The sequence below is a fragment of the Aaosphaeria arxii genome, assembly GCF_010015735.1.
Source record: "Aaosphaeria arxii CBS 175.79 unplaced genomic scaffold BU24scaffold_3, whole genome shotgun sequence".
NCBI lineage: Eukaryota > Fungi > Ascomycota > Dothideomycetes > Pleosporales > Aaosphaeria > Aaosphaeria arxii.
The window spans coordinates 1502691-1527771 of NW_022983476.1; the positions used below are offsets into that span (position 1 = coordinate 1502691).

Here is a 25081-nt window from a genome sequence, read left to right on the forward strand (position 1 = left end):
GCACGATCTACAGTACATCGACAGATACCCCACCCGGGAAGATGTAGAGTCGCTCGACCTGTCAGCCTGTGGGTGGCGCACCACTCGAGCTCGCATTGTGACTAGTCATAGTTGCGGCAAATGCGATATCTGTGCGGTGGTTCAAGTAGTACTTTGTCTAGTGAGCATGTTGATGAATCTAGTCCATCCATGTGGGTGTTGGTGAAGGATCAGTGACTGCAGAGGCTAACCAAGGCGTATACAGTATGGCTAATGAAGCCATGTGGTCTCTCTCTTTCCAACCTAATGTGGACATGGCTTACACGAAGATTCAAGAAGTGAGTGGATGCACAAAATGCAAAGCAGGCATCTGTCGAAACGAACAGCGGCGAAGCAACAGTTGTATGTTTGAGATTGGTTTTGAACAGATTGACATCTAGAGCTGTAGGGTTGTTTTCTCTTCCACGGAAACAGCTCTGCCCCGAGCAGAACTGAACCATGAGATCGTATCTTGGCTAGGTCAGCAGTTCCTATAAGAGGTGTGCTCTGGGCGGGGCCGTTCTCTGAGCGTGTGGAAACCCCATACTAGGCGGCTTCCAAGACATCAATAGTTCATAGAGCGCGATACTTGTAGGGTCTGAATGCAGTGGTCTGTATTGGACTCCACACATGGTGGACTGAGATTTGAACAACCAAGTGATGCATTTTGCTAGGACAGTCTTGAGTTCTGAAATGGCTGACGGTAAGTGGTCAGTCATTTCAATTTTTGTCCTGGGGCTGACGGACTAATCTCGTCTATGCTACCCCAAATCACCTAGCGGAACGGAAGCATGCGAACAACGGCAATAAGTGGTGCCCAAGTGGCGAATTGAGAACGGGACCGAGGATGGAGACACTGACAGCCAGTGACAGGCTACGCTAGGATCTTGTCTTGTTGTACTGTACGAGTACGAGCAGAGGCGGCCGGTTAAGGTTGTTAATCCTGCAAGAAGCCGCCTTTAACGCTAATGAATAGTCCGTAGGAGGGAACCCTGCTTGCTTGACGGTATTCAGTAACCAGCCGGCCAGACTTTGTAGGAGGCTTCAAGATATGAAATACAATAGGTCATGATGACATTTTGTCTCGCGATACGCATAGGATGTAGTGTTGATCGATCAGTGGAAGCAACGAATTGGGGATTAGCCTCGATCGCTGGATAGGTCATCAAGCTGCGAGGAATAGTGATCATCTTGACTGGAAGGGGAGATTGATGTGCGATACATTGACAGGGGTCGTAAGGGTAGAAGTGCGAGAACGATACCGAAGTTGGTAAATTTACCACATTTACTTGTACAACTACAAGGAGTTAAATCGGATGGCTGGATTAATTACGAAGATGGGGGAATGCGACTGGGAAACTAGAGGACAAGGTGATGAGAGATGGTATGGGACGATGGAACCGTGGGAGTTGTTGGCATCTGGAAGTTGTCTGTCCGGCGGAAGCGGAGGGTGCCGTAAGCCAAGACTTAGCACGTGTAGTTGTAGTCTAAATATGGATGCATTCACTAGGGTACTACCTTGACTTGACTACCATCCATCCATCTTCTCTCTCTCTGTCTCTCTCTTTGCCTCAATGCTCATCCACCCACCACCAGCCTTTCTTACGGTATCTGCGCCTTCGCCCGCGCCCCCCTCCCAAAGAGTAATATACCATTATAGGAAATATCCCAGGAATATCCCATCCAGGATCTTACAGTCCCCCCTCCTCTCTTCTCTTCCCTTCCCTCCCCAGGGTCCGCTAATCCCAGCATTACACATCGCTACTTGCGTCCTCTTCGGACCCCGCCCAGAGCTCTGGGAGAGGGCACAGAGGGTCTTGTCTTTCCAGCTAGCTCAACCCTGCACCGACGCCTCCCGATCTCCAACTTTAACTTACCCGACCATGCGCTACGCTTTCTTCGCATCTCAAGCAAGCGCTGCATTTCTTATTCTGTCCTACTTGTTGCTGCGGCCCAGTAGTGTGTGCTGGTGCTGTGCCAAATGATGTTGGCTTTGCCGGATTATCGGGCTCTGCCTCTTTTCCCCAGTTGCGCGCTCGTCGCTCCCTGGCTCGACTGATAGACATACATACATTCATACCCGCAGAATTCATCTCTTCCTACACATGCATAGTGCCGTCTCACAACCTCTTCTTATTACCTGCATACCTCGCTCTCTGTGTCATACCTTTCCCATTCTCGGTTTCCCTTCTCCTTCCCCTTCTCCTTGTGCACTCCTCCATGTCGGTCGCAGTTTATGCTCCGACGGCCTCAAGTGTCTTTGTCCGAACCAATCTCATCTCAGCCTTCTTCACTCGTACAATCTGCCTGAACCAAGTCCCACTAAACTTCCCATCCCTGTCCGTTTAAGAAGTTCCTTATTGCTACCAGTGGTAAGCCGTCAGGATACTTCTATTTTGAAACAAGGCCTTTCTCTTTCCCTCTCCCTCTCCCTCTGTGCATACATCTCTGTTGCCCTGCCACCATGGCTGTCACCGAGTCTGGCTTCTTCGAGTATCCCTTCTCCAGAACACGTTCGTTGTTTCGCTCTCAATCGACTCAGGCCAAACCCTCTCCTCATCGTCGAGATCGGTCTCTCCAACCATCCTCACTTAAGAGTTTCGATACCCAATCTCGGGCTACGAGTCAATCGTCGAAGCACCCTGGATCGACTTCGTCATTGTCGCCCAGGTCTTTGTCTTCTCCAAAGAAACAAACAAAGAGGGGGATCAAGCATACCCGCAAGACGACCATCATTCGTGCTGTGCCTCCAGGCAGTTCTTCTATAACTACCTCTCTCTCCACTCTGGAAAGAGATATGGCAACGCTTCCTAACGAGGAAATTCTTTCAGCAATTAGTGGTTCAGGTTGGCAATCGCCCGCGACCTCTCGAAGCTCGCCATCTTCGTTACGACATGCAACCTCACCCCGCCTGGGTGCCCGCAGTCGAAGCTCACCAACCCTTTGTTCCATTAAAGCAGGTACGGAGATGAACTTCTCTGATCAGAAGAGCAATGCCACCGGCTACGAGCAGGATAAATTCCAATGGGAATCTTCGCGCAGCAATTCTTCCCTGCAAGAACGTCGTGCTTCCAGCGCTCTTCGAAGTAGAAGACCCCAGATTCAGGTTGTTATACCTCAACATCAAAAGGATCGCCCACTTCCTACCAGCCCATTCTTTTCAAATCCCAGCAATACACTGAGCAGATCTGCCTCCGCCGAACCGCTTTCAGTTACTGACATATCGCCTCCTTCGGGCTCGAAAAGACCCCTCGCACGCAATTCCGCAGTATCTCCTCTCAGTGCCCAGCAGAAACAGAACATCAATGCCCCGCATCCTTCCATCGACGCTACCATCGTCAAGTCTCAGATAGATACAACAGGCCAAACCACCGCTGGTCCCCCGACCAATTCTTCCTCCGAAGACTCCCATGGAGACGACTGCTCCTCTACTTATAGCCGGCGCTCATCGAGATCAAGTGTAGGCGAACAGACATCTCCGATGAATTTGAAACCAATTAATTTTCACGATCGCTCCGCAAGTGTGACTTTCTCAATAAAATCGCCACTCGAAACAGGGGTCTTTGTGGATGTTGAATCAGTGGTCACGAAGTCCGAAAACTCTAAGGCTGAGACCGGACTCAGTGTAGCAGCCCCGACAATTCCACCACCTCGCAAGTACGCACCACATGGTCCTATCGAGGATGATTTCGCTTTTAAACCTACATGCACGCTGCAACCATCGCGCAACCGCTCAGCCACGACACAACTTCCACTGGAGCGTCGACCCACCCTCACCCGCAAGGCAACTATCATCCGCCGGCCATCTGTAAGGCGTCAGTCTTCGCAGCGACGTAGTTCACGCATCAGTCTTATGATCAGCCCAACAATGGGTGTATTAGACCACGCTATCATCCGCCAAGAGGTGGCAGACCCGACCCAACTGTTCGCAAGCCCTACGCTCAGTGAGGCCGAATTTGACCTTGAAGAGGAGTTGCTCTCTACACGAGTCGGCGCCAACCCCTTTGCATATGATGACACGGAACATGAAAGCATCTCTATCATTCCAGGAACGCCACCAACAGTTCCTAGGAAATCTAGCAAACGCCAATCCCTCCTCGCCGCCAACTTCCGTCTCTCTCGAGTCTCGAATGAACATATTCTATCGCAATTGAGGCGCACCTCCTCTCGAGCGAAGGCAAGAGGATTGAGGATTGAGATTCCCCGCACCCCATCGCCCGTGGCGGATGACTTCTATCTTTCCCCAATTCCAGTGCCGCCTAAAGCACTTAAGCGAACCATTACCCCGAGCGTGGCAGAGAACGTTATATATGGAATTTTCGAACAACTCGACAACTTTGAAGATCTTTTTGCGACTGCAGTCGTCAACGGTGGGTTCTATCGTGTATTCAAGCGGTTTGAGCTCGACTTGATGAAGAACACGTTGTGGAAGATGTCCCCTCCAGCATGGGAGCACCGTGAAATCTGTTATCCCGGGCACGATCAACACCAGCCAGAGGATCTGGAGAAGACGCAATCCAGGATGGAATACACGCCAAATGTGTACATCGAACATCACAAAAGCGATGTAGAGATTATCACCACCCTGAAAACACTGATTGGCCAAAGGTTCCAGACTTTTCTCCGAACGGAAATTGCGAACACTTTGTTCAGTCAGGATGGCAAGGAACAAGCACGCATAGATAATGCGCTCTGGCGAATTTGGACATTCTGTAAGATTTTCGGCTGTGGCAAGGGACGTGAGGACGATATCGTTGCGCAGATGGACTGGCTCAAGGGTGGCCCTTTGGTGCACCAAGATGCCCCCACCCACGCCATATTCTCCACTGATGCCCTTGATATGAACGATACTTTGGCGAATGCGCCAGAGTGCTTCGCTCTAGGAAATGAAGGCGGCCTTAGTGCAGAGGAGCTCTTTGACATGATGGAACTATGGAACTGTCTGGGACTTCTGCTCCAACCGATCTGCAACCGTCGAGTCCAAGCGCGCCAATATGGCGTCTTTGACGATACCGAGGTTCGAGGCGGAGATATTGATGGAGAGGAGCTGATGCTTGGTAGGTTTACAGTGCAACCAATGAGTGCGAACAATGTGCTAAACTGTTTCTAGATGAATGGTACTACTACCTACTCACGCTCGGCCTTTCACCCATCCTCGAACTTGTCGGCCCCTGCCATGAATCAGAAGCCTCCGCTTTTATTGTGGCTCAGAAGAACAACTGGACTCATTGGAAAGCTCCCTTGCAAGGCAGTTCCCGCCGTAACTTCTTCAAGGAAGCAGCGGAACGTGTTTACGAAAACAAGATCGCCGCTGACTATGCCGAACCATCTTCGAAAGAAGTTCAACGCCAAATATCCAAGCAACGCCTCCAGGGACACATTACTGAGCTCCAGCAACGTCGAAACAACGGCGAGAGATTACCTGAAATTCGCATGAGCCAAGAGCGCCCCATGAGTGGATGGGAAGGTGTCATGAATAACTTGACTCGACAACGTCCTGCACCATCATCAAACCTTGTCTCACATATACCATCAATCCGATCATCTGCACTCGTTCTCAATATATCGTCTTCTGTTGCCGATGCCCATGCATCCAATTCGCAGGAAAGACGCCCACGCTCATTCCACCGAGTTGTGGCCCAGCCCCTCTTGCCGACACCTCCACCTTCTACTGTACCTTCTGTAGCAGACAGGAGCAGTACTTTCTCTAGCATGCCACCCATAGAGGAGCATCCAGCTTTCCGACGTCGCCATGAATCCATCCCTGAGATGCCTTCCCTCGAACTCCACCCTGCGTTCTTGCAACACCGCCGGCAAGCGGCAAGTTCAAGTCATGAAAGCGCCTCGCGAAGCACATCCCCAAGCAAAGCTTCCATCGAGGACCAACCCGCATTTAAACAACACCCACTTCAACGCAATATTCTCGATGGTGATGCATCCGAGAATAGTGCCGAGAAGGCCGTCTATCGCATCGTCGAGATGGGCTTTACTCCTGATCAGGCTCGCTCGGCTTTGCGTAGAACAGACATGGGCGACGGCCTTAGAGTCGATCGCGCTGTTGAGCTATTGCTCTCTGGTTACTAACCTCATTTTAAAATTTCACAACATTCTTTTGTACATTGATCATATCATTGAACCCTCTTTTAGGGTGGGAAAAGTTTCGCTTCCTTCTTCTCAGGCGTACTTGGTTATTGCATTGGAGCATATTTTTCGGCGCAAGGAACTTTACACATATCGTCTCTTTATACTTTTATTTCCTCTTCACATTCCACGTCTACATAGCGTCGAGATACCCATTCGTTATTCACTTTTCTTCTGGTATTCTGAACAGCAATCGCTCGAGCGGTTTAGGATATTCTGTAAGCGTAGGAAGGATGAGAAGAGGGACCACATAGTCAGTCAAAGACAAAGCTTAGCAAGCAAGTGAAAATAAAACAAATCAATAAAGAATCACATCTCAATTCTTATGTCGTCTCAATCCTTAGTGATTTACTGTATCTCCGCTACTCTATCATTCGAACGTCTTCTCCATGATTGACGGATGTACGAACGTGAGGGCCACACAGTCTAGTAAAAGCTTGCAGCTACGATTCGCAGACGCAGAGTTCGCTCTATTGGCGACTTATGTTTCGAACTCTTTCGACTATTGCACCGCTCGCAGCGTGGGCTCGAGGAACCTAACATCACTTCTCATGGACATACCCCATCCCACTTCTCCACCAAGCCCAAACGCCCAATGCCTCTATTCTGGCGCCAAATTCCTTAACACTATTCGCCTCTTCAAGCTTCCCATATCCTGTCCCCTTTACAATATCCATGGTGGACGATGTGTCTATTTGCTTCGCCGCAGGCTTTCTAACCAGTTGGAAATCTTTGTAGCGCAATCTTTGCACGGTGCCAACCCAGTTTCTCACGCCGTCTTCATGGCCCTCGCAGTACATTATACCAGGGCAGCCACCGCTGCGCAATAGTGCATATACATTGTTGTTCGAGGCCGCTGCTCGGAGCTTCGCGATCTTTTTGCGTGATGTGATGTGATGAGTGCGGATCAGGGCATTCCAGATAGGAGGCATGCCATTTGCGGGGATCTTGAATTTTCAATGCAGGAACACAGAACATGCACTGATAGAAAGTATAATTTATATTGACGTCCAATGGGCGGAGTTCTTATGTCCACGCGTAGAGGACGTCTCCCAGATCACACGTGACAGGGTTAGCGTCAAAAATTCCGTCACTGCAGTGGGTCAAGAAGTCGGTCATGAACAGCAGAGGGCGGTTTAGCAGGCTTCTACCCAGAAAACTACAGCAAGCAAACAAGCAAGTTGCATTCGTCGTTTCTCGGACGCGCAACGTATGGATTGGGCTTCCATATTCGAACTTGCGAACGCAGAGTTATGAAGTCAATTCTGCCTCGTAATCTTGCAGCGCCGTCGTCCGCCGTGCTAAACTTCCTGCGATCCCAAGTCCGCAATGCTTTCCAACCCAACGTCGCGCCACGGTGCACCGCCTTCGGAGTTCAGAGTGCTAGGGGAATCGCGACATGTGCAAAAGAAGGAATCCTGAATAATAGTTCAGCGGGGAGAAATGGGGCTTTTGGCAGATTATACAAAGATACTGGCTTGAAGGCTATTGCGTCACCAGTCGAAGGTGTCGAGCCTCAGTCGCGATGCACATCGCTTGCTACCATTCAGCCACGGATCGCTGAATCACGAGCAACAAATCATCTAATCGTACCAAGAGACACCTGCCATAGAGCATTCTCTACGACTGCAACGGACCATGCCTCCTGGCTTCCTTTCCGACAGAGAAGGCGACAACGCGCCCCGTCAATCCCTACACCCTCGCCACCTTTGTCGAGTTTCTTAGATGACGCTACCCCCAATTCACTGAACGGTATTGGCGGACTTGGACGAGTGTCCAGGAGCGCAAATGAACTGAAGATGCGCTGTACGGAGCTCGATGAGCATGGCAATGTGACAATGGTCAGCGGAGAGTTCAAGAAGAGTGAACTTATTGCAAAGGTGGACATCGCCATACAATTTTTCTTGACAGTATATCACTAACACATTCATAGTATGGTCTTCTCCCTCGCGACCTCCGCAAGATTGACTCCTCTCTCCTCCCTCACATCCTCGTACGACCCTCTGCGATCTTGATCAACTTGCTCCATCTGCGTGTTCTGATCAAGCACAACCGCGTCCTGGTCTTTGATGCCTATGGAACTACAGACTCGAAATCGCAGTCCGTGTTCATGTATGATCTGGATTCAAAATTGCGCCAGAAGGAATCTGTCACCAGCGGGACCCTCGCGTACGAATTCCGCGCCCTGGAAGCCGTTTTGATATCTGTGACGTTAGGTCTCGAGAAGGAACTCGAAGGCGTTAGCGAACCTGTCGTGAAAGTTCTCATGGAGCTGGAAGAGGACATTGATCGCGACAAACTACGCTACCTCCTCATCTATTCCAAGAAGCTCGGTAGTTTTGAGCAAAAAGCACGCCTTGTGCGAGACGCCCTGACGGAGCTGTTGGAAGCAGATGATGACTTGTCTGCCATGTATTTGAGCGACAAAGCCGCGGGGACGCTCCGAGATGAACACGACCATACGGAAGTCGAGATGCTTCTTGAGTCCTACCACAAGGTTGCCGATGAAATCGTACAGGCGGCAGAGAATTTGGTTTCTAGCATTCGCAACACTGAAGAGATGTAAGCATCTTCCCCTACCAGCACTAAGCTGCACCCATTCCACCCAAATCAATGCTAATCTGGCTCCTCTACTCCAGTGTCAAGGCCATCCTAGATGCCAACCGCAACTCGCTCATGCTTCTCGACCTCAAGTTCTCCATTCTCACCCTAGCAATAACCGCAGGAACCTTCGTGGCCGCCCTCTACGGCATGAACTTGAAGAACTTCATCGAAGAATCCGACATAGGCTTCTTCGGCATCTCCGCCTGGTGCACCGTCTTCGGCACCATCGTCGCCATCTACGGTCTCGGAAAGCTGCGCAAGGTACAACGCGTCAGCATGTGGGGTCACGGCGGCGGCGCGAAATCCACGTCTGGATGGGGACTCGGTCTCTGGGGCGGCAGAAGCTCGCGCATCACGGACGAGGCCTCGCTCGGTGCGTGTACCCCGAGACTGAGGGCCGGCGAGACGGTGGGCGACCTAATTCTTCGGGAGCGCGCGGTCGCGAAGAGGTTGGCCAATGCGGAGAGGAAGGCCGATGATGCATTCAATCATTAGGAGGGTCTTTCTCTGCTTTCTGCTTGATCGTGGAAGGCCATCCCGAGTGCTCCTGCTCATTTTCGCAATGACACGTCACGTTGCGGCAGAACTACCTCCTGGGCATGGATCTCTTCCGTTTCAATGCCTTGCATATACTCTCGCATCTCACAAACCCACCACTCATCTTCTCTACTCAGCTCGACTATTTTCCACTTCTCACGACAAATTCCAGCAGCATCACACGTTTGATTAGACTTGAGTATACCATGCTTCACCCCTTTTGTACATCACATACTCAACCCCATTCAGCAACTCAACATTAGACAGCACGAGCCTTTCCCTCCCCCCTCCCTGCTTAATCAGTCGGGCAGATTCTCTTCTTCTTCCTTGTTTCCCCTGGGCATAGCGAAGGCGTTTTAACTGTTCTTCACATTTCCCGTTTCCATCTGCTTTTTCTTGGGGATAGAAGCGGTAGTTGGGTCGTTCCTTGGGGTTTCTTGATACATTTATACATGTGTACGGCAATGGGAACCTTGGGGCTCGTAAAGCAGGCACCCCGATGATGTACGATAGGATATGATATGATTATCAATATACCACCACTATGCTTCCTTCCACCTTTGCCTCAGACTTAACAAACGTGTCTGCGTATCCCATGCCCATTCATGCACAAAAGTACGTACATACCTGAGGTAGATATGTACAGTACAATACACGACAAAGATGTGAGGAGTTTTTCATCAGTGCGTTGCATTACTTCCCTCGTGTTGCGTTGGTACAAATATATCATCAATTCATCATACATATCGGTGTGAGTCGTCATTTCTCTGTGTATATGTTCATTTCTTGTTCGTTTTTCTCACTCTCTCCTCAGCTCATCCCCAAACGTGGGATAAACCAAGGAAGACTACTACTTGAACTCCAACAACCCCCCTGATCTCATAGACACGAGTGAAAAAAAAATAGATGAAGGTGATGGAAAAAGTAGTTTAATACAATGGTGGTCTAGTGAACCCCTAAGGAGCTCAATGTCATATCATACTCCAAAACACGACTCTACTGCAACAACATTATCATCAACATATATGTGTGATCATCCCTCGCCGCCGTGTAGCGTGCGAAACGTGTCGCGGGACTAGTAAGGGATGCCCTCGTACTCGCCGTAACCAAGTGCGAGGTTCATGTTCTGCAGACATTGGGTCGCGGCGCCCTTGAGGAGGTTGTCAATGGTGGCGTTGACGACGACGCGCTTGCCGGAGCCGTGGACGGCGAATCCGCCGATCTCGACGCCGTGCTTGCCGGAGATGGCCTTGACTAAGGGCGACTCTCCCGTGATCTTGACGAGCTTCTCTCCTGCGTAGCGATCTTGGTAGAGGTTACGGATGTCTCGGGAGGTCATTGTGCGGTTGAGCGGGATGGAGATGGTGTGCTAGTTGGGAGATAAGTAAAGGATCGTTTATCAATCAAGGAGGGCGTGTACTTACAGAGATACCCTGGAACCAAGAAGCAACGTGGGGGATGAAGGCAACATCCGTTCCAAGCTGTGCCGAGATCTCCTTCTCGTGGATGTGGCCAACCAAGCTGTAAGGGATGAGGTTGTTCTCCAGGTTCTTCACATCGTTCTTCGGGCTTGGCTTAGTACCAGCACCCGAATAGCCAGAGACACCGAATACAGTGGGTTGGCCACCAACGAACTCGAGAAGAGGTGCAATACCAAGTTGAGCAGCGGTGGCATAGCAGCCGGGGTTTGCTATCCGAGTGGCATTGGAAAGCTTTCGTCGGTCGACGAGCTCTGGGAGACCGTACGTCCATGAAGAGTCGAATCGGTAATCGGCACTCAAGTCCACAATGACGGTCTCGGGGTTGCCGGCCTCGTTGACAGCATCAACGAAAGGTTGGCAGACGCCGTTGGGAAGAGCCATGACCCAGCAGTCGATCTCACCCTTCTCGGCCATCTTCTTAACGTCTTCAGGGGAGAGGTTCTCGTAGGTGATGTTGCGCTTCGTGTAGCCTTCGAGCTGCTTGCCAGCAAGCTCGCGGGAAGAGACATGCCTGAGATCCATGTTGGGGTGGCGGTTGAGAAGGTCGATGAGAGCTTGTCCAGTGTAACCACGAGCACCAATCAAAGCAACCTTTGCCGGCCAGTCCCTGCTCTTGAACTTGAGGTTGTAAGGAGGATTTGGGTTGGTGGTCTCGACGGAGCGGGGCGCGCTGGTTGCGAAGCCTCGGGAGGAAGGTGTATTGCGGCTGGATCGCACAGTTGGCCTTGACTGTTGTCCCCATGCCTGAGATCGAGGGGCCATGGTGGAGTACTTGCGAACCTGCTGTCCCTGCTTGAGGCTGGCTGCGTAGTCGGCGGCTCGTCGAAGCTGTGCGTCAAGGTTCTGGCCACCAAACATGCCTCGGCCATGCTCAGAGAACTCGCTCATCAAGGAAACAACCTCTTGCGGGCTTGCTGATCCCCAGAAGCAGAAGATGTCCTTGTCACGGCGGAGGGTACCGTCGGCCTTCTCCTTGAACCAACCTAGGTTCTCGTCGTGGGTCTCGACCGTCCAGGACATCTTGGGGTACTTCTTCTTCATGCGATCAAAGATGTTGTCGGCCACATTGGTGAGGAATGCATCCTTGGTCGTGGTGAATACCGAGAGCTGAGCGAAATCCGAGTCATTCGAAGGGGGGTAAACAATCGCAACGGCACCCATAGAATCGTCGAAGAAAGCCTCAAATGGACGATCCTTGAGGTTGTTCAAGAAACGATCGATGACATCGCCAGAGTCCATGCTCTCACGGTCCCTGAGTAGTGCAGCCCTGAGTGCGCGGACATCCTCGAAATCCTCGTACTTGGTGACCGACTGGATGCTCTCGCCCTTGCGGATCAAAGTACCGCCACCGGTGTGCGTGAAGAGCTCCTTCTCAAGGTATTGCGGGTGGATGATGGCCACACTGGAGGTCTTGGGGAGGTCGTCCAATAGCTTCTTGACTTCCACAATCTTGAGTTTCGTGCCATATTTGACCCACGCTTGCTGCATGAGCGTGTCGTACTCCTCGTCCAAGTTGATGGTCGAGATAAGCTTGCCGGTATCGCCATTGAAGAGACCGCCTTTCTCGGAGAGATAGACGATCTTCAGTGGTTCCAGCGATCGGGCCAATGCGCCGGCGACAACATCGGCATTTACATTGAGAATCTGGCCGTCTTCGGTCTCGGCCATGGAGCAGAGAATAGGCAACTCCTTGGCCTTGAGAGCATCGATGATGGGCCTGGAGTTGACCTTGGTGATGTCGCCAACGTACTTCCACTTTTCCTTGTCGAGGTAGTCGGCCTGGAGCACGCCAGCGGTGATGGGCCTGGCGGGAATGCCCCAATCTTGCCTGAGCTTCAAGACCAAGTCCATGTTGGCCTCCAAGAAGAGTTTCCTGGCAATGCCTAGAGTCTTCTTGTCGGTGACACGGATGCCATCAATGAACTCTGGCTCCACACCAGCGTCCAAAAGTATCTTATTCATTTGGGGGCCTCCTCCATGGACAATGATAGGGTAAAGACCCATGGCGTATAGATGCTGCAGAGCAAGGCATAGTGTATCAATGTGGTCGGTAAGAATGGCGCCGCCGACCTTAACGACAGCGAATTGCTGCGAGGAAACGGACTTGAACTGGGCGAGGTACTGATCGATTTCGCGGCGGGAACTGACGCTTCCGAGCAGGCTCATGAAGGCAGATCGCATGGAGGTAGCATCTCGACTGTCGGCGGAGGAGGTGTAGAGGCGGCTCGTGGCTGGGAGGAGGGCTCGTGGGAGGGTGCGAAGAGCTCCCGATGTGGTGACTCGGCGGGACGAGCGAGCTGCCAATCGAGCACCAGAACGCACGACGCCCTGCATGGTGTCTTTCTGGTGGAAGAAAGCAGGCTTCGACAATCGCTCAACGCACGGCGGAGGGAATGGGAAGGAATTGGTGGGAGTGGTGGAGTGGAGAGTGGAGAATTGAGGTGGAAAGGGAAGAAGAGGTAGTAACGGTGCAGAGCGATTATCAGATATATCTGAGATACTACTGCACTACCGCACTACCTAGGCGATAAACGGGAGAGTACCGCACTGTGTATGGGGAGGAGGAGAGAGGGAGGGAGGGGTCTGGTCGCTAATAGCGCGCGCGGCGGGCAGCTCTTGCGATCAAAAAATTCGCTCCCAAGTCCGATAGCGCAGCAACACCAGGAATAGCGACAATTCACTCGCAAGCCTTTTTTCCCTCTCACAGTCACTCCATACCTACCTAGTTATGCTCCCCTCTCCCTTTCCTATTCCGTCGCAAATGGCTCACTAGTAATGGGATTCCGGAGAGTCATATATTTCTTTTCCAAGGTCTAGGGCGTGAGGCAGAGAGGAGGAAGGGATGGGTTCTCTATCTATGATTGGCCATTACAACCAAACCTAACCTTATGTACGGAGTATATTAGATCTCTCTTCCTTTTTAACTCTTTATTTCCATTGCAGCATGACCGGGAAACCCATGGGTCCAGTCGCGAACTCTCTCGCATGTGCCTAATACTGTCGGTTGATTGTTGTGCAGCAGTTACGAGCGCCGGTGACGTCGTAGACCCCGATATTCTCACACAGGAACTCTTTAGTACTGGAAGTGATGTGCGCCCAGCAGCGGCCATCAGACGGTCACAATGTGGAGAATCTGCAAATAATTACATCGGTCACTACACCACTCCATCATCGTGGAGCCTAGGGTCTAGCCAGGACAGAGTTGCCATCCATGCAGTCCGAAGGTCGGATTCATTCCCGTAGCTGTACGCCTGCCTCACCCGCTTCTTCTTGCCTGAAGATCTTTACATAGAGGAAGGCTGTGCCTTACCTTCGTCATCCTCTCGTGAACGTCACATTGCAACTCACATGTAGCGAAACAAAGCACACAAAGCACACAAAGCACACAAAGCACACAAAGCAAGCAAGCAGAACGCATGGGTGAAAGTTACGAGATTTCATTCAAACTCGAACATAATCTGTGATTGTCTAATCAGCCATGTCCCCCAAGGACGACCCTCCTTTCTGACACGTAGAAAGACGTATATGTAGATGGATCTTTCCCGGTGACAGGCGTAGAGGACATGGTTGGTATCCCGTGACCGTTGGCCTAAAATTGGAAATGCAGTGAAAGACATTGAGAAAATAAAAAACCAAACCCATCGCTCCCAGTTCGCCGTGGACGTTAGTACAGGGACCTTTGCATCATCAGGTAGCCGTGCATTTCGCAGCCACTGAGGCCGTTTTCCAGACAGCTATGCCAACTTTTCAAACACTCGATCCCTCTCCTATTAAATGGTGCTGCTGTTTCGTTTCGTGAGGTATCGTAGAGGGCAATCTATCGGGTTGCGACGACTGTGGTTGCTTGGTCAGCCTCTGCGGAAGCTGGAATCGGGGAGAGTGAGTCAGGTGTTAAAGCATACCAGAGGGGACAATGATGACAACGAGGAGGATGATGATTCCGACAATGAGGCACATGCGCATCTTCATGTCCTTCCACCACATCTGTTTGCGGACACGGTTTGCGCCTCGTCGGAAACCCTGCGCGGAGACGGCGAGGTTGTCGGTCTTGTCCTGGAGCGAGTCCAAGCGAGCACCACGCTCGGAGACTTTGTTGATGTTGTCGCGCATGATGCCTACGGTGCTGTCGATTTCCTGCAAAACATCACGTTAGCTCGGCGCCCGAAGAGGGAAAAAGTGCGAAGGAGATGGATTCATGCAATAGTGCGACCTCCTCTCGCTGCGGATGTGTGCTGTTGACTCCTTGCGAGTCCGAGTGGACGTTACGATGGCATCGTGGACAGAGTCATCGTCGTGGCCATTGCCATACGGCGGATGGGTGCGATGCCTCGGGTGCCTACGTAGTCCGACAGCTCGTGCTCGCTCGGAAGTCCGCCACTCGCTGGAACAGATGTCGCAGAGGTGCTGCAAAGCGCAAAATAACAAAATCCATCATTCGAATAGACGTACCGCTTGGAGTGCCTGGGTGCGCTGGTTGCCATTCTGGCCCTGGCCGCCTTGGTTGGCGTCGCCGCCGGTGGGAATGTACGGGTCGTAAGGTTGCTCGCGGTCGGCCATTGTGGGAGGGTGGGAGGTGACGGAAAGGTGTTTAAAGGTATCGAAACGAGGGCAGCGGGCGTGAGACTGGGTGGGATGAAGATGCGGGCGAGTTGTTGTGGATAAAGAGAAAGGTTGAGGTTGTATGGAGGAGGAGAGAAGAAAGAGAAGAGGAAGAAGAGTGAGAGGTGGACGGGCGAGGGAAGTGGTTGGAGGTTGGAGCGAGCTTGTAACGGGTTGGTCAGAAAGTGGTTTGAGGCTGAGAAGAACGTGGAACTGCGCGGGAAATCCAGTCAACGCAACGCAACACAGCGCAACAACGCGCAATAGATTACAGGGCAGGGCAAACTTACTATGTGCTGAGAATTCCAGAGGAAAGAGGAAAAAATAAAATAAAATAATAAAATAATTGTGATGTGGTGGGATCAGAGCTGTTTTAACAAACAGGAAGAATAAATGCGAATCAAGTTAACAAGACAAGACTGCCTCTCTAACTAACTACCTACCTACTAGAAAAGGACAGAGGAGGGTCTTGTGACAGTGTTACGTGCAGAGTTTCAATTCATTCAATCATCGTTTCTATTTTCTGATTGTCAAAGATCTCCTTATCCTTGGTGTGCCTTTGTTTGCAGGTTCATTCATTTCCATTCAAGCAATTCGTTTATTTATTCCTTCATAAGGGAGGTTTGTTTGACTGCCATTCTTGTTCCTGGATGGTCGTCATCGACATTTTGTTCAGCCTCCCTCCCCTGTCGTTGTCCAGCCAGCGCATGTGACCAATGACACGACAGGGTTCAATACAATACGGTACCATACGATACAATACGCGGATACGATACGAAGGCGAATGCTCAGCCTCATGGATTCGTACGACGCAATTAGAGTCATTCCCATCATCCGGCACGTTCCTTGCTAAGCCCGAAAGAAAGTCGCGGCCTTCTCCTCCAAGTTACTCATAGTGTGTGCTGTGTGCAAGTATGTAAATAATTATACCCATTACCAGGAACGACAGCAAATAATGGTCCCCTGTATGTACGAGTATAATAGTTCGTGGTCGTGGTCGTGGTCATGGTCGCAGGCTGTAGCGTGGCAAAGGGCGAGACTACAGCCTCCAGCCTACCAGTCCAGTCCAGTCCAGTGTGGGGATTACGCAGCGTCACCTCACCAACAGCTTCCGGCCAACCGTTGAGTTTTTATCCAGAAGACCCTTCGCTTGCCTTTGCCTCCCGGGTTCCCTTCTTCTACGTATTCTTTCTCTTCTTCTCCCTTTGTTCTAATTTAGTCGCCGCGCTTTGCCTGTCCTGTGCCCAGAGTTCCACCCAGAGTCCTAGACCAGAGACAGCCGTCAGGTACGAGTAGTTTCTGTGTAGGATGGGTGGGTGCACGACATTCCCTAGGCAGTGCAGTAGTCATTACAAGGCACCGTATTCACAGAACAGGACGAGGATGAAGCAAGCCGAATAAATACTGACCAGTCCTTGGCCTGATCTTCAACATTGCCATTTTAATTCTCTTTGGTGCTGGCCCTCTTGATGGTAATATCTTGGGTAGCCTTGGAAATGAGTAGCCTGCCACGCTGCCACGGCTCAGGTTTGAAGGAAGCAACTGAGACACGCAATGCACCACCACCACCACCACCACCACCACCACCAAGCCCATGCCCATGGCAAACGCTCCGCTGCCTATTAAAAATAATAATTGAATTGCACCGTATGCGCCGTACTCCTTGCCTGCGACGGCTGGCTGCCCTCTCTTAGAATACGACAATAAGGATAGGTACTCGTAGGATAGGGCTATCAGCAATGTAATTTTCGCACCACAAGCAGCATGGTGGCAGTGCTGAGGTTGCATCTTTTACCGGATTGAGAGGATTGACCGTTTGCGAACATTTCCTGGCCATTTCAAACATACGGAGGATACTGTAAGAGCTTGGCAATGAGTCCAGGATTGGTTTGGCGTTGGATAGTGTATGTGGATCTTATTGAATCCTTGGAGAGACGGAGAGAGGAGGAGGAGAGCGAGACGAGAGGCTCTCCTGAATGACCTACGAGTAGAGTAGAGTAATACTCCATAGTCCTGCCCATACAACAACCCAGCGCTACCACTTGCTATTAACAACCACCACCACCACCACCACCACCAACTGAACCCCCCTCCTCCAACTTCCAACCTCTTGCTTCCCACCCACATTCACTTGGATCGCTACAGTCACGTACAACTGACTGCCCCGTGATAATCCCGTCGTGCTGCTCCTGCTTCTTCGCACTCCTCGTCTCCTCTCGACATCCACTCTCCGCCCGTTGTCCGCCTCCCCATCCCAATCCCCCATCGAAACCCACCCCGTCGCTCGTTTCACACCTCACCCACCCTCCGGCCGCCCTCCTGTCGACTTCCCTCTGCTCGCGCTAGCCCATCTATCGTTCACCCTCGCTACATACGAATCGCTCCCGTTGCATAGATTCGAGGAAGCCGTCACCGTCTGCCAGACACCATTCGGAGCGCTGCGCGTTCAACCTCTACTTTGCCCAGGTGCTTGCGACCCCTAGAACAGTCGGAAGCGCGGAAGACTCGACTCCGATTCCCAATCGCACTGGATACATAAACACACAATGAAGTTTACATCAACGGCGCTCCTCGCGCTCGGTTTCCTGTCCGCTACTACAGGCGCCATTGAGCTGAATGTGGACGATCCAGGTCCGTAGCTTGTCACTCTGATTCCCGGCCTACCCAACTGCTAACATTGACCGCTAGCTTCCATCAAGAAGGGTGCAAAGATCGTTGCTGCCGGTTTGAGGAAATGGTACACTGGTGATAAGCTGGGTGATACGCCTGGCAACTTGCCCGATCCATACTACTGGTGGGAGGCTGGAGCCATGTTCAATGCCTTCGTCGACTACTGGTACTACACGGGCGACGACACATACAATGCCATCACGAAGCAGGCCATGATCCACCAGATCGGTGACTTCTCTGCCTTCATGCCTCCCAATCAGACCAAGACCCTCGGAAACGACGACCAGGCTTTCTGGGGCATGGCTGCCATGTCTGCCGCCGAGAACAAATTTCCCGACCCCGAAGGCAACACTCCTTCATGGCTCACACTGGCCCAGGCCGTCTTCAACACCCAGGCGGCAAGGTGGGATATGACTGCCTGCGGTGGTGGTTTGAAGTGGCAGATCTTCACCTTCAACAACGGTTACAACTACAAGAACACCATCTCCAACGGATGCTTCTTCAATATCGCTGCACGCCTTGCCAAATACACCGGAAACACCACCTACAGTGACTGGGCCGAGAAGACCTTTGAGTGGGAGATGAACATTGGCCTCATCAGCCCCGACTACCATTTCTTCGACGGTTCGGACGACAGGCTCAACTGTAGCAAAGTCAGCCACATCCAATGGACTTACAACGCTGGCGTGCACATGGCCGGTGCTGCTGCCCTTTGGAACATGGTAAGTCTGATAATCGGCTACTTATAAAGTATAGCTTTGCTGACCCAAAACAGACCCAGAGTGACAAGTGGAGGAACCATCTGACCAACATCATCAACTCGACCGACATCTTCTTCTCCAAAGACCAGGCTGATGTCATGTTCGAGGTGGCCTGCGAGAGGAACGGCAAGTGCGACGTTGACCAGCGCTCCTTCAAGGCCTATCTCTGCCGCTGGATGGGCTGGACCATGCAGGTCGCCCCCTGGACCCGCGACATGATCATGCCCAAGCTCAAGGTCTCCGCCGCCGCTGCCGCCGCCCAATGCAACGCCGGAGAGGACCAAACCACCTGTGGTCTCCGCTGGTGGAAGAACGGCCAGAACGACGGTAGCTTCGGTGTCGGTGAGCAGATGTCTGCCCTGGAAGTCATGCAGAACCTACTCGTCGACGAGGTTCCTGGACCCGTCAGCATGAAGACCGGTGGTACTTCCAAGAGCGATCCCTCCGCCGGTGGAAACAGCAAGAACACCCCCATCGTCTTCGACGACATTACCACGGGCGATAAGGCGGGAGCTGGTATCCTCACCACCATCGTCCTTGTTGGTATTCTCGGCGGTGCCTGGTGGATGGTGTCGTAATCTTAATATCCTTTTTATATTACCCTCTACTGTCTAAGGTACTTTACTCGCATTCATGGGAAATTTTTTATATAACTCTTTTCTTTTTTTGGGAGATGGGCTAGGGGTGCAAATGTGAGACTTTTTCTCTCCTTATCTTATCTTGGAAACCATGGATGAAAGAAGGAGAGGTCCAATATCCAGAAATTCAACACACAAAAATCTTACTAAACTCGAAAAAAACTCTACGTGTATATAAAACTCTGCCTCCCACGCTGTCAGTGAGAGGAAATGGAACCCTTTTCATCATCACCATTTTACTTCACCACCGGCCTATGTCGCTTTCCTTCTCGCTCTTCATTTTCTTCGCTGTCCATTCGATCGGCCAACAAGAACGCTGATGGAACGTTATCACACCCATCGATCTATTCATTCATTCATTCGAAAGAAAACAGTTATCGCCTATCTTCACAGTTCGATACCATTGCCAATCCAGCCTCCTCTCCGTGTCTCCCTCGTCTTTTGTTGCCAACACATATCATTTAGGCACATAAAATCCTCAGGCCTCAGAGAGAATGTCCACACCGACCTGCACCCTTTCCCCTTCCTCTACCCATCTATCTGCACTCTCCATCCATCCTTTACTCCACTTACCCTCTTATTTCCGTCTCCATATTCACATCACCTTAGAACATGAAAAGAAACTACCTAAAAAACCGTGCAAATTACTAATTTGCACTCCCATGCCCACTCACGCAGCGAGGCATCTGTACTTAGTATTTACGGAAGGTGGAATCTCAGATCTCGCAATATGTAGTCAAATCCATTCAATCCAACGATCCGTCTACCAATTGTCACAACAACGGGCACCTAGATACTTAGGTAGGTATAGCAGAAACATCAAGACGGGCAAGAACCCTCACAACCACCACCAGTCTGAGTCAACCAAGAAACGCAGCATGAATGAACAAAAAGAGTTAGTTAAATTTTTTCGTTTTACTCTTATTCTACAACTGAAGGCAAGGCTAAAATGGGGGAAACTGGAATATGGGATAGTGGAAGGAAGAAGGATGAAGGAAGGGGAAGGGAAATGGTGCCTAGGCAGTTGAGGTGGAGGGTATGGTGGAGGATTGCTTGCGTTGGCGCGGATGTGTGTGTGTGTGTGTGTATGTATGTATGTGTGAGAGAGGGAGGGATGGAGGGATGGAAATGGTAAGTGTGGTGGTGGCTGTGTATCTACAATGCTAGAAGGAGGACCATGCTTGGAGCTTGTCGTATGTTTGAGGTATGTTTGAACGGAGGGAAGGAGATGATGCAGTGAAGATGTAAGATGAGGTGCCCAGTAGCGCCTTGTTTAAACGGCCGTGTACGCTTTCATAACGCCGATGGTGGTTTGTAACCGTGACCGTGATGGTGGTGGAAGAGAAGAAAATTCCTCATACGACGAGTCCTTCATCGTCAGAGGCCTCTGGGTTGCTGCCACTGACAGCTCCATAGACTCGTACAGGAACCTGCACCTCGAAGCTCTCGGCCGGCAATCGCTCGACAGCCGCGAGGACGATGCCTCGATCGTCGCTCGTCACTTCCTCCAGCAAGTCATCCCAATAGACCTCTTCGCCTTCCTCGGCGTGCGACAATCTCGGCGTGATGAATTCGACGCGGAGCTTCCATTCAAGGCTCACGCCGCTGGTGATGAATTCCGGCGTGCTGCTCGGGGGTATTGTCGGGGAGAAGGCCAATCGCCTTGCGAAGAGTGCGTTGGCGGAGAAGTGTGCGTGGCTCTTGCGCGTGACCCGGTATATGGATGCATTTGAACGGAGCGCTATTGCTGGGTCGACCTTTTCGGCCGTTTCGAGGGATATCGATAGAGAGTAGCAGGGGATGTCGGCGTTGGTAAAGTCGATGACGGCGGACATCGTCTCGCCTAGCCGGTAGGCTGGCCGGGCAAGCATTATCACGGCGACTCGTCGACCGCTTCTAGCGATCTCAAATCGGTTCGCACTTTGATTCGCAACGCCTGTCAGGTTACTGCGAAGGATGGCAAGATCTATGGCCTCCTTCATGGTCTGTGGCTCTTCTGCGATGGATGAGCGGCCAGGAAGGGTTTCGGTGGGGGAGAGAAGACCCATGCTGGAATTTTGCCGTGGTCTGTCCAATAAGTTATCTACATAAGTCAGAAATTCGGAGAAGTCCGAGTCGTTTGTTTGGATGTCGAGTGCATTGTTCTTCTTAGCCAGAGCGCCATTGGAAAAGGGTTTCTCATTTTCGAGACTCGAAGTCCGGGCTTGGTCTCGAAGGATTATATAGGGAGACATCAGGTCGTGTCCAAGTATCTCGCCGCGGCCTTTCTGTTTGTTAGCAGATGAGCAAAAGAGGTTCAAGCCAGGGAATACGTACTATTCACGCTGCCAAAGACACGGAAGGGTACATCAACATGCTTCACCTGTTGGTCTTTGGAAGAGCCTGGCCGTTGGGTCCCTATTGTGAGGTGATAATTCACCTTCATTGAACGTCCTTTGTGAGTGGGGGGCAGTCCCCTGGGAAGTGTGAAGCTGTACTTGTAGCTTCGACTTTCCCCCGGTGCCAACCGAAGATCCACAAACAGGATTGACTGTGGCGTGCTAATCAATGGCACCGTCTTTGAACTTGCGATTCCCCGCATCTCCCGAATGCTTGAGGGTTCTGATGAGCCCAGCAACCCGCCCAGTGACTCTCCAATGTTACTCCATCCTAAGGCCCCGAACAGACCGCTTTCACGTTTGGTTCGTTCAACTCCAACGACTCCACCACCTCCTTGGCCTCCAACAACTCCCTTTCTCTTGACCTCTTCGAATGGGGCCTGGTTGATCAAGGAACCGTCTAGAGTAAAAGACCCCATTACCTGTGCATATCCCATCATCAACGTTTCCGGGCGCTTCTGGGGGACCTGGGGAACGAGCTGAGAGCTTCGGCGTTGGTGCATAGGAGGGCGACCAAGCAGTCTTGCTGTCGGATGCGGTATGTATTCCGAGGCCAATGTTTCACTCGAATTGTTGCTCATTGAGTAAAACTCTCCGCTGCTTCTAGGGGTACCATGCATGCTCGAGCCTGACAATATCCGGGCAACGGGAGAGAGTGCCTCTAAGCTGGAGTTGTTTGGATCATCTGGGGGTCGGGGGGAGCTTCTACGCATTTGTGGCGCAATCGCGCGGGTATTGTTTACTCCTTCGCTCGGTTTGGGTTGCTCTGACGGCGCATCGTTGGAGGGAGGAGCAGCCGGAAACTTGAAGTTCTGTGAGAACGATCCGGATGGCTTTCTTGTTTGTACAGATAGTGCGGGTGTGTTCGGAGCTGTCGATATGCCCGGCGTTCGTGAGCGTCCGGCCCGTATAGGAAGTGGAAGATCTGAAGCTGGTTCTTGTATTATAGGTGGAGAGAACCCTCCGCTGGTGAGCGGTGAATGATGTGTTGCAGAACGATGTCCGGGCGAATTAACTAATTGAGTGTCAGCCTACCCTTTCAATTCCACGGCAGAAAGCAATGAGCTACCTGGGAAGTGGTTTGGCCGCCCAGGAACAACCTGTAGACTGGCAGATCTCCCATGCCCTCGCGCTGGCCTCCTATTTGAAGATCTGCGATCATGGCTGACCTCTGTGGCAGCATCTGTCCCTATCGAAACGATTGATAATGACCTTCCATGTCCATGGCGCCCAGCTGCAGAACCGCCGAACCCTGTTGGCGGTACAGGCGATTTTCTACCCCCGGCCGAAGAAGGTGCGTTAAGAGATAGTGCGGGTCTGTGGCCGCGAAGGTGCGGAGGTGGCATTTGAGAGACATAAGACGAGTTATGGGATAGAGATGGCCTCGTCGACGAATGAAGCGTGGGGAGCTTCCGCTGTCGTTCCCCGCCAGGCGCAAACCCGTTCTGTTTCCTACCAGCCGGACCAGGCGACCGCTCTGGACTATTATCAGTCGGAGCTACATTCTGAAATGTTATCGTGCATTCGATATCTTCTCCGGCGAAAACGGTCGACTCCTTAAAGTGTACGAATACGCGGATGTTGGAGGTCATCGTTAGGGTATGGAGTTGGAGCGCGGAGGGCGGCCCCAGCGGATTCGCTGACTATTCATCGGTGGGGGTGAGCGGAATGGAATCGTTTAGGCAGCATGTTAGCTAGGAGCGAGTGTCGTCGGAATCAATTGCAGCAGGGAGGATCATGAAGTGGGAGAGTTGAACGTTGGTCGAATACGCGGGATGATGCACGAGCTCGGCCTTCCTTTGCCGGGGGTGGCATAGCGTGTTTAGGTGGAGCACCGTGCCGCAAATCCATGCGTACAGAACAGAGTAGTAAGAGTGCCATTTCAGTATACCTAGATTCCGCACGATGTGTGTACATACGATTCAGGACTTTTGAAAGAGGCTCTTGACAACCGGATCTTCACTGGGTGTAACATAATGCAAAATCGTGGCATTCCCCAGATGTTTCTCAAGATGCATACCTGAGTACGTACTCCAGTGGTGGAGTGTGGCCGTGTAGGTATGCATTTCCGAACGAGGCATTATTCAGGGGAGGTCCCATAGATACTCTATCTGACTTGAAATACAGTCTTGCACACTAAAATCAATTGTTGTCGACGGCGATACAATGTCTGGTTCGAGATTACACAGTAAGTTGGCATCTTTGATTTTCGAGTAGCTCCAGAAAGTGTATGTACATGCGCACACACCTCCCTAGTATCTAGGTAGCTAGGACTAGCTGCCAGCCTATGCGTGGGTGACCCGAAGAGCTGTGTGCTTTTAGACTATTGCATTTCACATATCGATCAAGGATCTAATAAGAAGCCTAGAGATCTTGAGTAGCGTAACGCTAACTACCTCGTATCTTTTATGATAGTGAATATGGGGTACTTGCAGGTGGTACTAGATCTGAGACCCTTACAAGTACGTACTACCTCATCTGGACCTGTATCATCTTAACACAGGGGACGGTCATACAAAGATCAACGTGACGATGGTGGCGAGCTGCGCCTTGCTGGGTATGATAGATATTAAAGCCCTGTTCGGTGTCATCGCATCCTTGCTGTCCTCGAAAGACGCGTATAGGAGACTCGCTATGACGTCACTGATCCATTCACACATAAATTGGTCCAGACTGCTGTCTCTCAAAGCTTGCCTTTACCAAGTCAAAGATAAACAAAATCATTATTCAATTTCAGCTTTGGAAATCGAACCAAAGCCACCACCATATACTCATTTCAGCCCATTAAAACAATCCACAAAACACCAAATCCCTCTCCATCAACATGCCCGTTGGCCAACAGGAATCCGGCGTCACGTCCGGCGTTAAATTCGTCACCTCGACCGTTGGAAACACTGTCGGTGGAGTCACAAATACTGTTGGAGGAGTTGTCGGCGCACTGGGACGAGGTGTTGGCGAGACACTCGAAGGTGCTACGGGAAGCGCAGGACGACCGGTTGCCAGAGGTATCGCAGATGCCACTACCAGTGTCGAAGATGGTGCAAATAGGATTGCAGGAGGCGTGAAGAGGGCCGGCGAAGGAAAGTAACTGAAGCAGCGCGATTGCTATAATTGTCGAGGTTGATCTCTCAAGAGATGTCAGTTTTGAATGGGTCAGGAATTTCTACGATCCAAATAGGTGGAATTAGTTAATACGAATGATATCCCTTTTCGATTATAAATGAATGATCGTTGTAGTCTTTGTTGTTGAGATC

The 25081-nt window shown here is 51.3% G+C and overlaps 9 protein-coding genes across 9 annotated transcripts; 4 read left to right on the plus strand and 5 right to left on the minus strand.

The window, feature by feature from the left end:
- Nucleotides 1-2137: 2137 nt before the first annotated feature.
- BU24DRAFT_367130 (uncharacterized protein) lies at nucleotides 2138-6472 on the plus strand. The gene is made up of 2 exons (XM_033524336.1): nucleotides 2138-5075; nucleotides 5129-6472. Exons 1-2 carry the CDS (start codon nucleotides 2483-2485, stop codon nucleotides 6100-6102), a joined length of 3567 nt encoding a protein of 1188 aa, XP_033385703.1. The 5' UTR covers nucleotides 2138-2482; the 3' UTR covers nucleotides 6103-6472.
- A 2-nt stretch (nucleotides 6473-6474) lies between these two features.
- BU24DRAFT_420415 (uncharacterized protein) lies at nucleotides 6475-7168 on the minus strand. Its single transcript, XM_033527461.1, has one exon. The coding sequence runs from the start codon at nucleotides 7089-7091 to the stop codon at nucleotides 6702-6704; it is 390 nt and encodes a 129-aa protein (XP_033385704.1). The 5' UTR covers nucleotides 7092-7168; the 3' UTR covers nucleotides 6475-6701.
- Nucleotides 7169-7412: 244 nt separating this feature from the next.
- On the plus strand, nucleotides 7413-9258 carry BU24DRAFT_460420 (cora-domain-containing protein; the record flags this gene model as incomplete). The annotated part of the gene is made up of 3 exons (XM_033531821.1): nucleotides 7413-8039; nucleotides 8093-8721; nucleotides 8799-9258. The coding sequence occupies 3 exons, from the start codon at nucleotides 7413-7415 to the stop codon at nucleotides 9256-9258; spliced, it is 1716 nt and encodes a 571-aa protein (XP_033385705.1).
- A 674-nt stretch (nucleotides 9259-9932) lies between these two features.
- BU24DRAFT_420416 (bifunctional acetylglutamate kinase/N-acetyl-gamma-glutamyl-phosphate reductase) lies at nucleotides 9933-13346 on the minus strand. Its single transcript, XM_033527462.1, has 2 exons — nucleotides 10725-13346; nucleotides 9933-10669 (listed from the first exon to the last, which is right to left on the minus strand). Exons 1-2 carry the CDS (start codon nucleotides 13113-13115, stop codon nucleotides 10376-10378), a joined length of 2685 nt encoding a protein of 894 aa, XP_033385706.1. The 5' UTR covers nucleotides 13116-13346; the 3' UTR covers nucleotides 9933-10375.
- Nucleotides 13347-14477: 1131 nt separating this feature from the next.
- BU24DRAFT_420417 (putative snare protein Snc2) lies at nucleotides 14478-15457 on the minus strand. Its single transcript, XM_033527463.1, has 3 exons — nucleotides 15231-15457; nucleotides 14684-14915; nucleotides 14478-14615 (listed from the first exon to the last, which is right to left on the minus strand). The coding sequence occupies exons 1-3, from the start codon at nucleotides 15336-15338 to the stop codon at nucleotides 14599-14601; spliced, it is 357 nt and encodes a 118-aa protein (XP_033385707.1). The 5' UTR covers nucleotides 15339-15457; the 3' UTR covers nucleotides 14478-14598.
- A 1253-nt stretch (nucleotides 15458-16710) lies between these two features.
- BU24DRAFT_149333 (uncharacterized protein) lies at nucleotides 16711-17291 on the minus strand. The gene has a single exon (XM_033521239.1). The coding sequence runs from the start codon at nucleotides 17166-17168 to the stop codon at nucleotides 16746-16748; it is 423 nt and encodes a 140-aa protein (XP_033385708.1). The 5' UTR covers nucleotides 17169-17291; the 3' UTR covers nucleotides 16711-16745.
- A 495-nt stretch (nucleotides 17292-17786) lies between these two features.
- Nucleotides 17787-19524, plus strand: BU24DRAFT_149393 (glycoside hydrolase family 76 protein). Its single transcript, XM_033521240.1, has 3 exons — nucleotides 17787-18011; nucleotides 18069-18772; nucleotides 18826-19524. Exons 1-3 carry the CDS (start codon nucleotides 17927-17929, stop codon nucleotides 19387-19389), a joined length of 1353 nt encoding a protein of 450 aa, XP_033385709.1. The 5' UTR covers nucleotides 17787-17926; the 3' UTR covers nucleotides 19390-19524.
- Nucleotides 19525-20333: 809 nt separating this feature from the next.
- BU24DRAFT_367147 (Rgp1-domain-containing protein) lies at nucleotides 20334-23584 on the minus strand. The gene is made up of 3 exons (XM_033524337.1): nucleotides 22897-23584; nucleotides 21766-22842; nucleotides 20334-21712 (listed from the first exon to the last, which is right to left on the minus strand). The coding sequence occupies exons 1-3, from the start codon at nucleotides 23417-23419 to the stop codon at nucleotides 20805-20807; spliced, it is 2508 nt and encodes an 835-aa protein (XP_033385710.1). The 5' UTR covers nucleotides 23420-23584; the 3' UTR covers nucleotides 20334-20804.
- Nucleotides 23585-24651: 1067 nt separating this feature from the next.
- On the plus strand, nucleotides 24652-25076 carry BU24DRAFT_478473 (uncharacterized protein; the record flags this gene model as incomplete). The annotated part of the gene is made up of 1 exon (XM_033533034.1): nucleotides 24652-25076. The coding sequence occupies one exon, from the start codon at nucleotides 24652-24654 to the stop codon at nucleotides 24913-24915; it is 264 nt and encodes an 87-aa protein (XP_033385711.1). The 3' UTR covers nucleotides 24916-25076.
- Nucleotides 25077-25081: the final 5 nt, after the last annotated feature.

Coding starts and splice junctions, on each gene's coding strand:
- BU24DRAFT_367130 (XM_033524336.1), top strand. CDS start 2,483: ATGGCTGTCACCGAGTCTGGCTTCTTCGAGTATCCCTTCTCCAGAACA. Junction 5,076..5,128: donor TGGAGAGGAGCTGATGCTTG/GTAGGTTTACAG, acceptor AACTGTTTCTAG/ATGAATGGTACTACTACCTA.
- BU24DRAFT_420415 (XM_033527461.1), bottom strand. CDS start 7,091: ATGCCTCCTATCTGGAATGCCCTGATCCGCACTCATCACATCACATCA.
- BU24DRAFT_420416 (XM_033527462.1), bottom strand. CDS start 13,115: ATGCAGGGCGTCGTGCGTTCTGGTGCTCGATTGGCAGCTCGCTCGTCC. Junction 10,670..10,724: donor CTTGGTTCCAGGGTATCTCT/GTAAGTACACGC, acceptor TCTCCCAACTAG/CACACCATCTCCATCCCGCT.
- BU24DRAFT_420417 (XM_033527463.1), bottom strand. CDS start 15,338: ATGGCCGACCGCGAGCAACCTTACGACCCGTACATTCCCACCGGCGGC. Junction 14,916..15,230: donor GCACCCAGGCACTCCAAGCG/GTACGTCTATTC, acceptor GATGTTTTGCAG/GAAATCGACAGCACCGTAGG.
- BU24DRAFT_149333 (XM_033521239.1), bottom strand. CDS start 17,168: ATGCAACCTCAGCACTGCCACCATGCTGCTTGTGGTGCGAAAATTACA.
- BU24DRAFT_149393 (XM_033521240.1), top strand. CDS start 17,927: ATGAAGTTTACATCAACGGCGCTCCTCGCGCTCGGTTTCCTGTCCGCT. Junction 18,012..18,068: donor GCTGAATGTGGACGATCCAG/GTCCGTAGCTTG, acceptor ATTGACCGCTAG/CTTCCATCAAGAAGGGTGCA. Junction 18,773..18,825: donor CTGCTGCCCTTTGGAACATG/GTAAGTCTGATA, acceptor GACCCAAAACAG/ACCCAGAGTGACAAGTGGAG.
- BU24DRAFT_367147 (XM_033524337.1), bottom strand. CDS start 23,419: ATGACCTCCAACATCCGCGTATTCGTACACTTTAAGGAGTCGACCGTT. Junction 22,843..22,896: donor GCGGCCAAACCACTTCCCAG/GTAGCTCATTGC, acceptor ACACTCAATTAG/TTAATTCGCCCGGACATCGT. Junction 21,713..21,765: donor TGTCTTTGGCAGCGTGAATA/GTACGTATTCCC, acceptor ACAAACAGAAAG/GCCGCGGCGAGATACTTGGA.